At 40.1% G+C, this 14,192-nt stretch overlaps 2 protein-coding genes across 8 annotated transcripts; one reads left to right on the plus strand and one right to left on the minus strand.

Annotated features, from left to right (window-relative positions):
- Window positions 1-1,282: 1,282 nt before the first annotated feature.
- pycr3 (pyrroline-5-carboxylate reductase 3) lies at window positions 1,283-5,763 on the minus strand. Of its 2 annotated transcripts, XM_054789049.1 has the most exons (7): window positions 5,709-5,763; window positions 4,663-4,753; window positions 4,393-4,457; window positions 2,446-2,625; window positions 1,931-2,143; window positions 1,629-1,721; window positions 1,283-1,506 (listed from the first exon to the last, which is right to left on the minus strand). In XM_054789049.1, the coding sequence occupies exons 2-7, from the start codon at window positions 4,745-4,747 to the stop codon at window positions 1,300-1,302; spliced, it is 843 nt and encodes a 280-aa protein (XP_054645024.1). In that variant the 5' UTR covers window positions 4,748-4,753; window positions 5,709-5,763; the 3' UTR covers window positions 1,283-1,299. The 2 variants fall into 2 exon arrangements, with proteins under 2 accessions (XP_054645024.1, XP_054645025.1); XM_054789050.1 differs by lacking the exon at window positions 5,709-5,763 and having other exon boundaries at window positions 4,663-4,762.
- Window positions 5,764-6,506: 743 nt separating this feature from the next.
- bmb (brambleberry) lies at window positions 6,507-13,407 on the plus strand. Of its 6 annotated transcripts, none has more exons than XR_008572631.1 (13): window positions 7,269-7,320; window positions 7,803-8,062; window positions 8,237-8,365; window positions 8,436-8,621; window positions 10,903-11,125; window positions 11,257-11,373; window positions 11,442-11,621; window positions 11,690-11,896; window positions 12,479-12,617; window positions 12,694-12,755; window positions 12,845-12,902; window positions 12,968-13,083; window positions 13,161-13,308. XR_008572631.1 is itself a non-coding variant. In XM_054789033.1 (13 exons), exons 1-13 carry the CDS (start codon window positions 7,308-7,310, stop codon window positions 13,288-13,290), a joined length of 1,842 nt encoding a protein of 613 aa, XP_054645008.1. In that variant the 5' UTR covers window positions 7,269-7,307; the 3' UTR covers window positions 13,291-13,406. The 6 variants fall into 6 exon arrangements, 5 of the variants coding, with proteins under 5 accessions (XP_054645006.1, XP_054645007.1, XP_054645008.1 ...); XM_054789033.1 differs by having other exon boundaries at window positions 12,823-12,902; window positions 13,161-13,406; XM_054789031.1 differs by lacking the exon at window positions 7,269-7,320 and adding an exon at window positions 6,507-6,627 and having other exon boundaries at window positions 12,479-12,755; window positions 13,161-13,407.
- The last annotated feature ends 785 nt before the right edge of the window (window positions 13,408-14,192 follow it).

The following is a 14,192-nucleotide window of genomic DNA, read 5'->3' on the forward strand; positions in this document are numbered from 1 at the left end:
TTAGGACACACAATTCATGCATTACGTCCAGTTAGCATTTGCTATTAAACATTACCGATGATATAAAATGATTATCCAAAAGGCAATGCGGCAGAAGTCAGGGAAAAATATTAAAGAGGTTTCAGCAATGGGCACATTTTCGAATTGATCGTGAAATAATAGTTTAAGAAACGGAAGTGTAAAAACACGCATTTCTACAGTGGAGTTCAGGACAAGAAGCAAAGCAATCAAACAATCGAGTTTTTTTCTACGTAACTCGCTGCTACAAGTGAAAGGATAACTTTTTTTTATAGATATAGGCATCTTACCGCTGAGTTACTTTCTCCATAATCAGAATATTGATGATTGAAGTTGCATCTCCTTTGTGTAGCTTGAAACGCCGCGTAATGTCAGCTGACGATGTCATATGACATCTACAAAATGACGTTTACGCGATCGACAGGTACCTCGCGGTCGACGTAATGGGCACCCTGTCGTAAGGAATAAAACGTTTAGTTTGGTGAATGTACATACGGACTAAGAATGATAAACATATATATAAATATATACAGTATATACACTGCTCAAAAAAATAAAGGAACACTTCGAAAACACATCAGATCTAAACTGGGGGGAAAATGATCTTGAATATCTTTCCTGATAATAAGTGGGTGATGTATTAGTAACAAAATGATGCCACATAATTTGATAGAAATGAAAATGATCACCCTATAGAGGGGGGAAATCAAAGACACCCCAAAAATTAAAGTGAAAAAATGATGCAGCACACTGGTCCATTTAGCTAAAATGTCATTGTAGCAACTCAAAATGATTCTCAATAGTTTGTGTGGCCCCCACGTGCTTGTACGCATGCCTGACAACGTCGGGGCATGCTCCTAATGAGACTACGGATGGTGTCCTGGGGGAAGAGGGCCGCCTGGACATCACTGGAAAGCACGGAACCTCTACTTTCACAAACCGTTGACTTGGTAGACTAGGTTCAAGTCAGAGCTCTTCCTGAAATGGAAAACCCAGAGTTTACCTCATATCAGGGTTAACAAACTCAAATGTTTTCAGTAAACCTGCTTTGTGAAACAGGCCCCTCGAGAAGTGTAACCGTAATTCTGTTTGATTGTTAGGCAATGTTATGGCTTTCTTTCATGCAGTTAATTATAAACTTGTTTAATACTTCTCATGATAAATTAAGTTGTTCTCATTAGACACACGTTAGAACGGTGTGATGGAGAAAAGGTTTGTGGGCGTTGTTAGTCTCTCTGAATGAGTCCAAACAAGGCTTTTTAAAAAAGCAGGCAGAAGTCGTCATTTCCTGTTTCCGGCCGCTGCAGACACCCGGCCAAGCTCCCTCGCTCTCTCGGTGGCCGACTCCACCGCACCCATGGCTGCTGCTCTCAAGCCTCCTTGCTCCAGAGCGTGAAGCCCATAGATTGTCGTCCCGCCTGGAGTGCACACCTCAGAACGAAGCTGAGCCGGATGCTTATCGGAGTCGTGTAATAATCGACCAGCACCCTGCAACAGACAGCGCAGTGCTGGAAAAGGAGCTGCAGATGCTGAGCCCTCATTTAAAGTGCTCGTCTTCAGACCCTGCACAGTGTCTCCACAGTGTCACTGCAAGCATTTGTGAAACTAACCAGAACAGTTTGAGATGCAACGCTGTGGGCCAAAGCGCTGGGCATGCCCATTTTAACAGCTCCTTCTGCCAGCGCCTCTGCAAACAGGTACACCTACAGAGAGAAATGAACTCACTGAACAAGCACCTTCTCTTTATCTTTATCTAGTAGCAAAGATATGTGCATTTTCACATCCACAGTGACCAAAGTCTTTGACTAATATATCATTTTGTCTTTTTATAGCAACGTGGCCCACGGTTTAAGAGGGGAATCACATGCACAAAAACACCAACTTCGTTCTCACAGCAGTTTCAGCCACTCACAAAGGCGACGCCGCTCCCACTGAGTCCAGTATGGATGTCGATCCAGGCCTCAGGTCCTTCCTCTACCAAACCACAGTGATGCAACAAGGAGCGCAACATGGCGCCATGGTCTTGTGTCGCACAAGTCCCCCGTGCGAATAAGAGGGCACCTTCCAGAACCACACATGGAAGGTTTGGCATCAGCCTGATGACAACTGAACCCAACGGCAGCAACTTGAAAATAATGTAAAAAAAAACAAAACAAACATAATTACCTATAAAACAATTATATAAAGACTTGTCTCAAAAATAAGATTATTAACCATAAACATGAACACATGGAAGGAATAAAAATGACAAGATGTCAGAGGTCATCAAATTAATGAGCTGTCCAATTGTTTGTTTTATTTATTTCTAATCAATGATCACAAAATGAATATTTCCTTTGGCTCTTTGACAGATGTTGGGTCATAAATGTGGTTTTCGGACATAAGTCCCATTCTACGACTGCCTGTGACACTTGTATGAAAACTCACCTCCTCTAACGTCGCCAGAGTGACTCCCGCTGCAACAGACACAATCACGTGCCGGTGAGTTACGTGCTGCGAGATTTCATTGAGAACAAGTGGAACCACGTGAGGTTTGACGGCAATGACGACTACATCTGAACTGCAGACAACCTCTGTGTTGGAGTGAGTGGTGGTGATGTTTAGCTCCTGAAAGCAAAAGACGGTTATTACACTCCAGATACATACACACATATGCGGTACAGGGGTGCCTCGGTTTTAATAAGGATTCAGTTTTTGACAAAAATGATCGCCAAAAACATGTCTCGGTTATCGTACGGTCCAACAGTGCACCTTACAAACTGTCCGCCTATCATTCGGCGGAATCAAGTGGCCAACAAAACATCCACACGCTGTTGACTCGGCCTCTTAGTGGTTCTTATAGAACTGGGACAAATAGACATTCCAGCCAGGGAATCCTTTCATAAGTCTTTGTTATACAGTCATTGAAAAAATTAGACCATCCTTGTTTCTTCAGTTTTTGATCCATTTTAATGCCTGGTACAACTAAAGGCACATTTGTTTGGACAAATATAACAAATATAGCTCATAAGAGTTGAATTTAAGAGCTGATATCTAGCAACTTCCATGGTTTTCTTGATAATAACCCAAATTACTTAAGTTCTTACATGAATAGCTCTAGCATTGTACTGCCAAATTTAACTTATGAGCTATTTTTGTTGTCATTGTTATATTTGTCCAAACAAAGGCATCTTTACTTGTATCAGGCATTAAAATGAACAAGAAACTGAAGAAACAAGGGTGGTCTATTCATTTTTTTTCATGACTATGCGTGTGTGGTTTATGATGGCTTCACAGCTGGATGGTGTCCCTTGGGAGTCTCTGTCCCTTAATCAGGATCCAGCTCCTCCCCAAAAAAGTATTAGTTATTAGTTAGGACAAAATTAATGACACTACTAAAACTGTAAAAACAGCACACAACAAAAAAACTTTAAAAAAACAAACAATAAAAACAATGCTCGGGATAAGAATAAAGTCAAAATATTATGGGAACAAAGTCATGTTTGTGAGAAGAACATTTACAAGATGAAAATTGAAATAGTTGCAAAGTTTAAAATCAACAACTGCAAAAATGCAAGAAAAAAAATGCTGTAATTTTATGAGAAGAAAATCAAAATATTAAAAAAAAAAGTCTAACGAGAAAAAGAGTCGCAATTTTACGAGAATAAACTTATAATATTATGAAGGGAAAAATAATATAATTTTAGTAGCAAGGAGTTGAAATATTCAATAATTATATATTTTTTTAAAGTGGTAATATTATGAAAAACAATGTAAATATAGGTGTCATTTTTGGAAAATTAGTTTGGGGAAAATGTTATGACATGGGGAAAAAAGTCGTAGTATTACAAGAAAATTTACAAAGATTATTTAATAATTGGAAAATAAAAAAAAAAAACAGCAAAAATTGAGGAAAAAATGGGAAAGACCTAAGGTCATAATAATGGTTTTTCACCTATATCACACTTTTATTTCTTGAAATATATACAGTCATGGAAAAAATGATTAAACCACCCTTGTTTGTTGTTCATTTTAATGCCTGATACAAGTAAAGGTGCCTTTGTTTGGAGAAATATCACAATGACAACAAAAATAGCTCATAAGACTTAATTTTTTTTGGCAGTACAATGCTAGAGCTATACATGTAAGAACTTAAATGATTTTGGTTATTATCAAGAAAACCACAGAAGTTGCAAGATATCAGCTATTCAACTCTTATGAGCTATATTTGTGATCATCATTATATTTGTCCCAACAAATGTACCTATAGTTGTACCGGGCATTAAAATGGATCAATAAACTGAAGAAACGAGGGTGGTCTAATCATTTTTTCCATGACTGTAGTTGTAGTAGTAGTAGTAGTAGTAGTAGTAGTAGTAGTAGTAGTAGTAGTACCTGAAAGCGTCCCAGGTTCCTGAGAGATGGTGCACTTACTTTGACATTTACAGGATGAACATTCCCTTTAATGGCAAACAAAAATAAAATTAGCTCCTGCACTTAAAAACTGCTGACCAAGTTGTCACATTACAATAATAAACCAGCACTGTTAACAAAATAAAACAATTCTAACAGACACGACCTTGAATATTTGCCTTAGAAAATACTTTGAAGGTTGGCGGTTTGCTAGGACTGAATACAAACCACCATGATGGACAACATACTGACCTGATAATATGCCCTTTGCGATGCCAAAAGCCATATTCCCTGCACCAATGAAACCAATCCTCGGTGGGTCCATCTTAGGGTCCATTTTGATCTGCCAGAATCACATCAGATCATCCGTAATCTCACAGGTCCGATCATCAAAAAGCGTCCGCTTCGGATTTGTGTGCTCAAATAAAATTCAATCAAAATCACCACAGCATCTTGACACAAAAACACACATCGCCTGCTGAGGGTTTCCTCAGTCTACCTGACATCTGTTACTTTCTTTCTTTTCAGGACATTCCAAATGAGTACGACCAGTGTTTGTGCAATGATTCTGATTCTGGTTTTCATGTTGTTTTCACCTCTAAATGCCGTCTACATAGGTAAAAACCATGCTACCCAATGTGAAACTGAGCGTAGACATTCGGCGCTATTTATTGTTTGAATAAGCAACGCAGTAGGACACACCTGGGCAAGAAAACACACCTACCTGTCAGTCACATGTTCCAATAACTTTGCTCACATGAAAAATGAGTGGGCTCAAACAAAAAGGTGCTCTCTTCTAAAGTGTGCATCCGAATCAGATGTAAATACAATTTGAAATCCTGCTCTCGTGTCTTGTCATCATCTTTTGTTGTCAAACCTAAATATTTTCAGCCAACAGAAAAAGTGTGTATACACACACACACACACACACACTCTCACACACACACACACACACACAGGATGCAGACACTTCTCAGGGCTAGTAGCTAGCATGTTGGTTTAGCAGGCTGTCGCTAGCATGACCAGAGGTTGTGGACAGCCCACAGACAATGAATAGTAAACAAAATGACTTCATCTCGTGTTTGATTATCCAGCACACAACACAACTCAAAAACACAATATCATCCAGATGATGAAATCACAGATGGAATATACAAACGAACTGGAAATAACGGCTGAGTCGAAACACACGTTCTAAAGCAAAGCAGTGGATGACATCGACAATGAACCTTATATTTGAGAGTCGTTAGTGACCATCGCACTGTAACACACTTTTAAATTAAATTAAAATTACCAACCTTACAAAGTTGATTCACCACGTTTTACCGACCAACCTCCTTATGCGCCGGTCGCGAACGAAACGGCACTGAAAGCCGACTCTTCACAGTGAATGACCTGGGCACTTTGTTGCACGTGATCGGTCCACTACATGATGGCGGCTCCTCCTCAAGTCGCGACCAGTGTTGTCAATTCACGCATCCTGGTTTTGTCACGTGATCTGATGTTTCCCCTTGACGTCGTGACATCCATATCTGTCCATTACCTCCGAAGTGCAATAATGAAAGTTAACACACGCATAAATTTCCAATAAAACTTGGAAATGATGTAGCCAAAAACAAACAATTAATTCACCTTTTCCCATTTATATATGTAAAGTGTGTGTGGCGGTGTTAGAGACAACACACTGGAACGGTGAGAAAATGAGTGAGGAAACGCAATACTGTAAATAAACACTTGAGAGTCGAGCCATCAGAACCTGCTCTTTTGTAAAGGCAGGAATTCCCACCACGAAATCAACTTAGCCCTCACAGAGCTGTCAGAAAAGGTTGGCTTGATTTAAATATGCTTCTGTACCGATGCACGACGTGGGCGGCACCTAAACAATACGGATAATATGGAAAACGTAATAATAATTATTGGTAAACGGAGTATACGTTAAAGAAAAAGATAAACTGAGTAAGTAATCGTTAGTAATCATTAGTAGTTTTGAAGACGGATCTGTTAGACTTAGATTTAACGTTAAATTAAACTTTATGTCAGGCAGAACAGTAATCGAGCGCACCCTTAGCCATATGCGATGCGTCCATTGGCTATATGTTAATAGTGAAAGTGCTCGTTTGATGCACTAAACAATTAACTGTCATCTCGATCAGCCGTGAGACATCACTGATGCTCACTTTCACTTTTTACACGTCGTTCGGAGAAATTAAATAACAGGTACGCGTTTACCCTTCATTACATTTACCACAACTTACATTACTGCAACTTTGGCGAGTCGTCATGTAACACAAATGTCATTTCTTTGCAATATTGCATGTGTAGAGAGCTCATAAATACAAGTACATCATATTTTTCTGTTCTGTGTAATGCACTGTTGTATAGTGTTTTACATAGAACTGAGGATCGGATCGGATCGGAGTTTTGGTACAATACAATAATATATATTTTTACTACTCTTCCATCATGTATGAAATATCATCGAATGTGTGTTTAAAGTGTGTCGTCATAATGTTGCTAATGCAAAACGCTTTTTTTGCGAGGAGATGTGAGCGTTCAGCAGCAGGTTCAAGCAGCAGACATGTCTGGGCAAAACCTCACAGATCATATTGAACATTTCACTTCATCAATATGTGCAACATCCTCCGATACCCCGACAATGGAGTCATTGTATGAAAAGTAATGCATAGTGTTGTGTTTCTCTTCATATCAAAAGGACCCAAAACACTTTAAAATGTACTAAATGGGTCCTATGCAGCGGTACATGATATTATACTGACATCCACTAAGTGGCTGCAATGCATCTAATAGCTGCTTTGACAACCGCCAATCAATACCAAAGAAGAAGACAGACGATTAAACAAGTGGTTGTGGTTGTTGTCATGTGACAATCCCAGGCTATGACTGTGTCACGTAAGCTAGCTCATTTCCAAATGCGTATTTTTTTTGTCACATTTAAAGTCATTTTAACAAATGTTTTTTTTAAAAGGGTGTCAAGTGTTACAAATAATCTCTTACTATGTTTATTTTTTCAGTTTAGTCATAGAAAACAAGCTAGGAAAATATTGCTATTGAGCTAGTTTTAGCCTTAAAATTGCTAGCCTGAGGTGAGTATTTGTCACAATAACAAACATGCTAATAAGACACTCGACTGTCACACTTTCAATGACTATCTTATTTGCCTCAATTCAAAATACATTTGTGCTACACAAAAAAGTGGCAATTTGACGTTTGCCAATGTAGTGTGTGTGTGTGTGTGTGTGTGTGTGTATATATATAATTGACTCTTGTGTTAATAAACATGTACGGATAATACTCCCAGCATTGTTTGTTCAGCCATTTCACACACCCAACATCAAATCTTGCGATACTTGGTTACTGTGTGATTCTTTCAGACATGGACCACGTCAAGCGTGTGCTGCTGCTTTGCATCCTTGCCAACCAGTGTCCTGCAGCAGGTGGGCTCTTTGAATGGCTGAGGCAAAGTGAGCATCCTCCTCCGGCAGCAGCACCACCGCCACTTCCTCCACCTGCAGAATTATCCCCAGTGATTCTTGCAAAAGATGCTCGGTTTGAAATGGCGACGGCTGATGAGAAGTTTCTGGCTGAGGCCAAGAAGATGGTGCTCAGCCCTTTAGACAGCTGCCACCACAGGGTAAGTAGACCTCTAAACAAAGTATAGGTTGTTTCCCCTTTGTGGCTAATCTTATGTTTGTGCATGCGTTCATCAATTTGTTTGATTTTGAATTTCTTCCTATTTCACAATAGCATCGTACAAATGGTACTACGTGTTCACAGGAACATTTTAACACGATGTGTTCGGGCTTAGGTGGTCGCCCGATTAAAGGCGAGCTGTGAAAGCCTCTCAGAAGAGGAGCTTGCCAAGCTTGGCGTCGTCTTGCTCAACTGTCAGGCACAGATTGAGGGTCGCGCGACTTACCCGTGCACAGAGGACATGGTAAACGTGACGGGTTTACGTTATTGTGGAAACTCAAGTTATACATTTTGTAGCTTTTATCTTATTTCAGGCTATCAAAGACTGTACAGCCAACATGGACTCGGATACATGGAACGCCTATCACATCGTGAGCAACAGGGCACGCTCTGTATGCTATGCGACTCGCCAGCAGCTCTTTCGACGCAGAGCAGAGCACACAGTAAACGCACTCATTTCAACTGCTGCCAGTCAGCTCTCTGCCATGGAAGACCTGAAGGTACGGTTAGTCATCATTCACACGTTCCGCACCAAAATGATCCATCATGACACCATGTTTTTATTTCTCATGCTGACCACTTATTGACACGTTCCCAAGTAGTGCCACATTTTGAAAATGAATGGACAATTCTTCACATGTCCCACGTACAGTATTTCAACCAATTCAAACGTCAAAACATTCATACTACCGTACACTTTTTTTTTTTTTAACATCCCCCTAATTCCCACTTTTCTCCCAATTCTATTTTTTTGTGACAAAAATGCATTTTCGTTTTAAAAATTCTCACTACTTCCACATTTCTCAACCCATTTAAACTATCCCGGTGTCAAAGTGTTCAGCTCATTCGGGACATGCGAACCACCTGTTGACACATTCCCACATTTTCCATTCCACATTTTCCATGAGAAAATTCCCAAAGAAAATGGAAATGTTAATTTTTTTTTGTAATATATTAATTATTATTTTTATGAACATGTTACACATTTCTCAACCAATTCACAACATCATGACATTCATACCGGCATTTTTTAAAAATCCCATAAATTTCCACTTTTTTACAAAATTCCACATTTTCCATAACAAAAATTCCCTTTTAATCTTAAGAATTCTTACCACTTCCATCGTTTTCAGCCCATTCAAACGATTCACACGTCAAAATGTTCGGCTCATTCAGGGCATGCAGACCACCTATTGATATATTCCTGAAAATTCCCACATTTTCCATCATTCCACATTTTTCTGCAAGCAAATTCTCATCGACAATAAATTGACTTTCTTTTTCTTTTTTTTTTTTTTTTTTACATATTAGACGTCGCAACCAAGTTAAACCATTCCCACATCAAAACATTTGTTGTATAAGTGCTACATTCCAAAATTTCCACATTTTCCCAAATTCCACCTTCCGTTTTTGTTACAAAACTTTCCTTTTTTTTGTTTTTTTTCTTAAGAATTCTTACCACTTCCACATTTTTCAACCCATTCAAACACCAAAACATTCAGGACATTATTACTAACCATTTTTTACACCCTCAATTCCCACTTTTCCCAAAATTCTACATTTTTTTTCTAAAAAAAAAAAAATTCCTTTTCATCTCAACCATTCTTACTACTTCCAAATTTCTCAGCCCATTCAAAGCATTCCAACATCAAACCGTTCAGCGCATTCATGCTAACAATTTTTACATACCATAAATTCCCCATTTTTCTCAAATTCCCTCTTTTTTTTTATAACAAAAATCCAATTTAATTGTAAGAATTCTTACTACTTCCACATGACTCAAACCATTACAGCACCAAAACATTTTGTGCATTCAAAACACTCAGGCTATCCATTTTTCACACTGCAGGTTTGCCAGCCAAAAAGTTTGATGTTTGAAATGAATGGGATTTTTCCCCGTTTATCAACCGACTGAACTATTCCAGCATCAAAACATTCAGGCCAACAATCTTCATCTCCATGTCTCTTCTGCATCAGACACGCTAGTTTCATCGTCAGTGGTTCAAATAAATGCGTCTTAATTCCCTGTTCTGCAAGTTCGCTATTTCAACTTCAGATTGGTTTCTTCCTCCTCAAACTATTGACACATGGCTCAAACCTTCGCTAAAATCTCTGTAAACATCCTCTGCCTGGTACGCCACCATGCCCCTTTTCTGAGCAGAACATTCATAATGGCTCCCGCCGTGAAAAATAAATACAATTTTTGTAAATTTAACGTTCTGTTAAATAACAACAATACAGAACATATTCAAGTAAAGTTGATAAATCATGTCATTGACCCTTTTTTTTAAATCAGGGGTCACCAACGTGAGCCCTACGCGAGCGCAGGAGGCGCCTGCAAGCCTGCTTTTCACTCAGGTTTTCAGTTGATAATGTGACAACGCTAGAAAGAAATGCATTCTGGGATACAAAATGTGAGTTGTGGATACCAGCTTTTGTCCATGTTCTGGTAAAACAAGCATATTGGCTTTGTTTGGGTTGAAATAAGCTATGAAGAGTTACAAAAATGAGTAGCTCTTGACCATTTTCATTTTGTAAAAGTCGCTCTCACAAGAAAAAACCTTGGTGGCCCCTGCTTTTAAATCATTCCAGCACCTAAACATTCAGTATAACAATTTTCCACATTCCAAAAATCCCCACTTTTCCTTTCATTCCACATTTTCTGTACAGCCGCTTCAGCATTCACACGCTACTTCTCCACAAATCGCCCTCGCTATCTTATAATACGCTGCGCGGTAAACATTTAAGTTCAACCAAATTTTGGTTTGTGCTTCATGGCAGGACGGCCAGTTGGAGCTGCGGGAGATGACCGCAGCTTCATTGGACAAGCTCCTGCAGGGCCACAGTGCTCTACAGGATCGGCAGGTCAAACTGCACGAGGGCCAGGAGCATATGGAAAGCTCCCTGAGGGACAACCTGCAGCGTTTAGGCCAGGAGAAAGCGCTCATTGCCTCAGGACAACAACTGGTGGCACAGCTCATCCAGGGCATTACGGAAAGAATGGGTGAAGTCACTTTCACACACACTAGCTGCAAATCTAGTTTGTTGAGCTTGTGCTGGCGCCTCTACTCCTATTGGTATTTGAAATATGACATCATTTGTTGTAGTCTTATAACCCTTTCTGCTTGTCTTCAGAAATTGTTAGTGAGAACGTGCAGGCCCACGGCTCAAAGGTACAAGACGGCCACAGAGCCATTGCTCAAGACCTGGCTGACGTCAGACATCAAGCTCAGGACATCTACCAAAAAATTGGTAACTGTAAAAAATAAATCAAGCCAAATATATCAGCAATATTTGCATAGATGGGTTTTCTTTATCAGATGACGGCATGTCAGAGTTCCTTCGGTACCGAGGCCAGACATCCCAGTACTACGCTGATCTCATGGGCAAACTGGAACGCATGAACAGCAGTCTGGGGTTTATGCTGCACTACCTTGACAACATGCAAGGTCACATCGAGGAAAGGCTGCACGTCATTCAGGGCTACCTTACCTGGACAGGTGAACTACCCTCACAGATGATGTCACGCTGTCCTTCAAAGAGTCTCACTGTCGTTTTCTTCTCTCAGGTTTAAGCCTCACTGCCATGTGGACGTGCATCGCGCATACCGGCTACTTTGTACTGGTTGCTGTCCTGCAGTCGTTCCTGTGTTGTCCGGTATTTTCTCGTGCCACGCTGCTGCTCATCGTGCCCTTTAATGCACTGGCAGAGGTCAACCAACAGCCAGCACTTGACCTCACTAGCCTCAGCTTGCTGCTCTTCGCGCTCTCACTTGGTACAAGCTTGAAGGCCTCGCGCTAGGGGTGTAACGCTACGTGTTCATCGTTTTTTGGTGCGGTACAGAGGTGGACGCATTGAAAGCCATGGACAGGAAGTGTTAAGTGACGTGTCTGCTCTGTACGCAAATACAGTGCAGTCCAGCCAACAATAGTGCCAAGGAGACCAAACCATCTTCCACCATTTACTGTAGGAGTAATTGTCTGCGTGCCGGAGACTTTTCCTAACACAAATTCCTTTTTGATCCTTCCGATTTAAACCATTCCAACACCAAAACATTCAGCTCATTCAGGCCATAAAGCCCAATTATTTTCGACATTGCCATTGAAATGTTATTTCTCCACGTTTCTCCACCCATTCGAACCATTCCAGCATCAAAACATTCAAGGGGAACCATTTTTCGCACATTCCAAAAATGTTATTGGCGATTTGCCTGCTTGCGGTGCCCAAAATGAATCCAACCGTGACCTTAAATCACCAAACCGTGATGATGGCGTACCGTTACACCCCTCCAACGTGCACCACATGTCAGAGTAATGACCCGCTTCTCATATTTGTTACCCTCTTGTGACATCCTCAGGACACTGGTTTGTGAGTAAGTTGTGGGCTTGTTTTCAGAGCAGAGGGAAGAAGACTACCACATGGCCTTGCGAATTAGAGGAGCTACAGAAGACCGTTTCATCCTCTAATTCGTACCCACGATCCTCAACGCCTCAGAAGTCAGTTGGGTCAGCTCTTGTTGTTGCGGCCCATGGTCGAGTTCCGTGTTATTTTTATTTATTTTCTGTCCTGCAGAGGTGGACGGCACAGCGGCGGCGAGCCGGACATCCTTCTGACTCAAGACAACATCACATCAAGTCTGAATCATTTAAAAATAATCCTAAATACATTAAAGAATAGATTTAACTTTTTTCATATATACAGGTGTGGTGTCTCCTCCTCACAGAAGACCTGTGCCATGTGGTACCCCCAGTCACTGCACTCCCAGACGTGTACCCCAGCCAGTGAGCACAATGACCGTGTCTTTAAAAAAATGGACTTCAATGATGACAGTTTTTGTTTTATGTAGGCTTTCATTGATGATATTCCTCTGAGGAACCCTGGAAGTGTTTTTGACTTGTTGAATGACTCTCATGATTTAGTCAATGGTTCAAGAAGTGCAAGTCCTACTCCCTCGGTTAATAGGTGAGTGATTTGTGTTCTTTTTGAGCAACTTAACCAGTCTCTTTTAAACTAAAAAAAAAAAAACATCCTCTTTGCAGCTCTCTGTCAGTGCGTCAACTCTGCAATGCAATCACAAAAACCGGGAAGGCGTGTAAGAAGAGAGCGCTGCTTGGACAAGACTACTGCCGAGTCCACGAAGGTGGCCACACCACCTCCTTTTACTCCTGAGGCGCACGGCTTGCAAGGAGAGCTTTTATATTTAACCCAGATTCATGCTTTTTTTTTTTTTTATTTTTATTTTATCCATGGAGTGTCTTAATAAATGCAAAACAAAGCAACTTCCATTCTTTCATTCTGTTAGGAGTGGGCGATTGTGTAAATTTTGGTATTGATCGGATACCAAGTAAATACTGTACAGGGTCACTATTGCCGATAATGTTGCGTAGGATTCCCAATGTGGATACTGATACTTTTTGTGTCAATTTTTCAGTATCATTAAATTGTGATTTTTTTTTTCCTTTTTAATTTGTTGTTCATGATTATAATCAGTAAAAAAGTAACATTTTGGGCAATTTTTAAAAAATCTAACATTTGTAAATAGAAATAGAAGATGCCACAATGCACTAATATCAACAATTATATAGTTATTCCCACAATTTATTGGGTAAAAGTCAACTGTGCAAAATAAGTAAGCATCAACTTTTGTCTGTCAAAGTTCTCCTGTGTCCAAGGCCTTTTTCACTGACTTTGTAAGTCATAAATACAGGTATAACAATGTAACCAGGTGAACAAGTTTGTGAACGTTAACGTATAAGTATGAGAAAACAAAAGTGTTAATCTGATACTGACACTACTACTACTATCGATCACGACCATACTGTATTTGAATCGATCTGCCCAAACGACTGTGCGAGCTCGTGAAGACGGTGTTGAAACTGAACACAATTGCTGGTGTCAAGGTTGGCAATAACGCTTAAAAAAGGCGTCCGTTTCACCGTCGGGGCGCCACAATACACTCCATTACTCTACGTAAATTCATTGTATTTTACACAAAAACGAAACTAGAAATACCCTGTACATAAATTCATGGTATTTTACACAGAAACGAAACTAGAAATACTCAAGGAACG

Source organism: Dunckerocampus dactyliophorus, chromosome 10 (genome assembly GCF_027744805.1).
Source record: "Dunckerocampus dactyliophorus isolate RoL2022-P2 chromosome 10, RoL_Ddac_1.1, whole genome shotgun sequence".
NCBI classification, from domain to species: domain Eukaryota; kingdom Metazoa; phylum Chordata; class Actinopteri; order Syngnathiformes; family Syngnathidae; genus Dunckerocampus; species Dunckerocampus dactyliophorus.

What these genes read in the sequence shown, in the direction of transcription:
- bmb (XM_054789030.1), top strand. An exon ending in CTGCCATGGAAGACCTGAAG is followed by an intron (nt 8,622 to 10,902) that starts GTACGGTTAGTC and finishes GCTTCATGGCAG; the next exon opens with GACGGCCAGTTGGAGCTGCG. An exon ending in CCTACTCCCTCGGTTAATAG is followed by an intron (nt 13,084 to 13,160) that starts GTGAGTGATTTG and finishes TCCTCTTTGCAG; the next exon opens with CTCTCTGTCAGTGCGTCAAC.
- pycr3 (XM_054789049.1), bottom strand. Translation starts at nt 4,747, where the DNA reads ATGGACCCTAAGATGGACCCACCGAGGATTGGTTTCATTGGTGCAGGG. An exon ending in CGCAAAGGGCATATTATCAG is followed by an intron (nt 4,458 to 4,662) that starts GTCAGTATGTTG and finishes TTGCCATTAAAG; the next exon opens with GGAATGTTCATCCTGTAAAT. An exon ending in CTCTGGCGACGTTAGAGGAG is followed by an intron (nt 2,144 to 2,445) that starts GTGAGTTTTCAT and finishes ATTATTTTCAAG; the next exon opens with TTGCTGCCGTTGGGTTCAGT.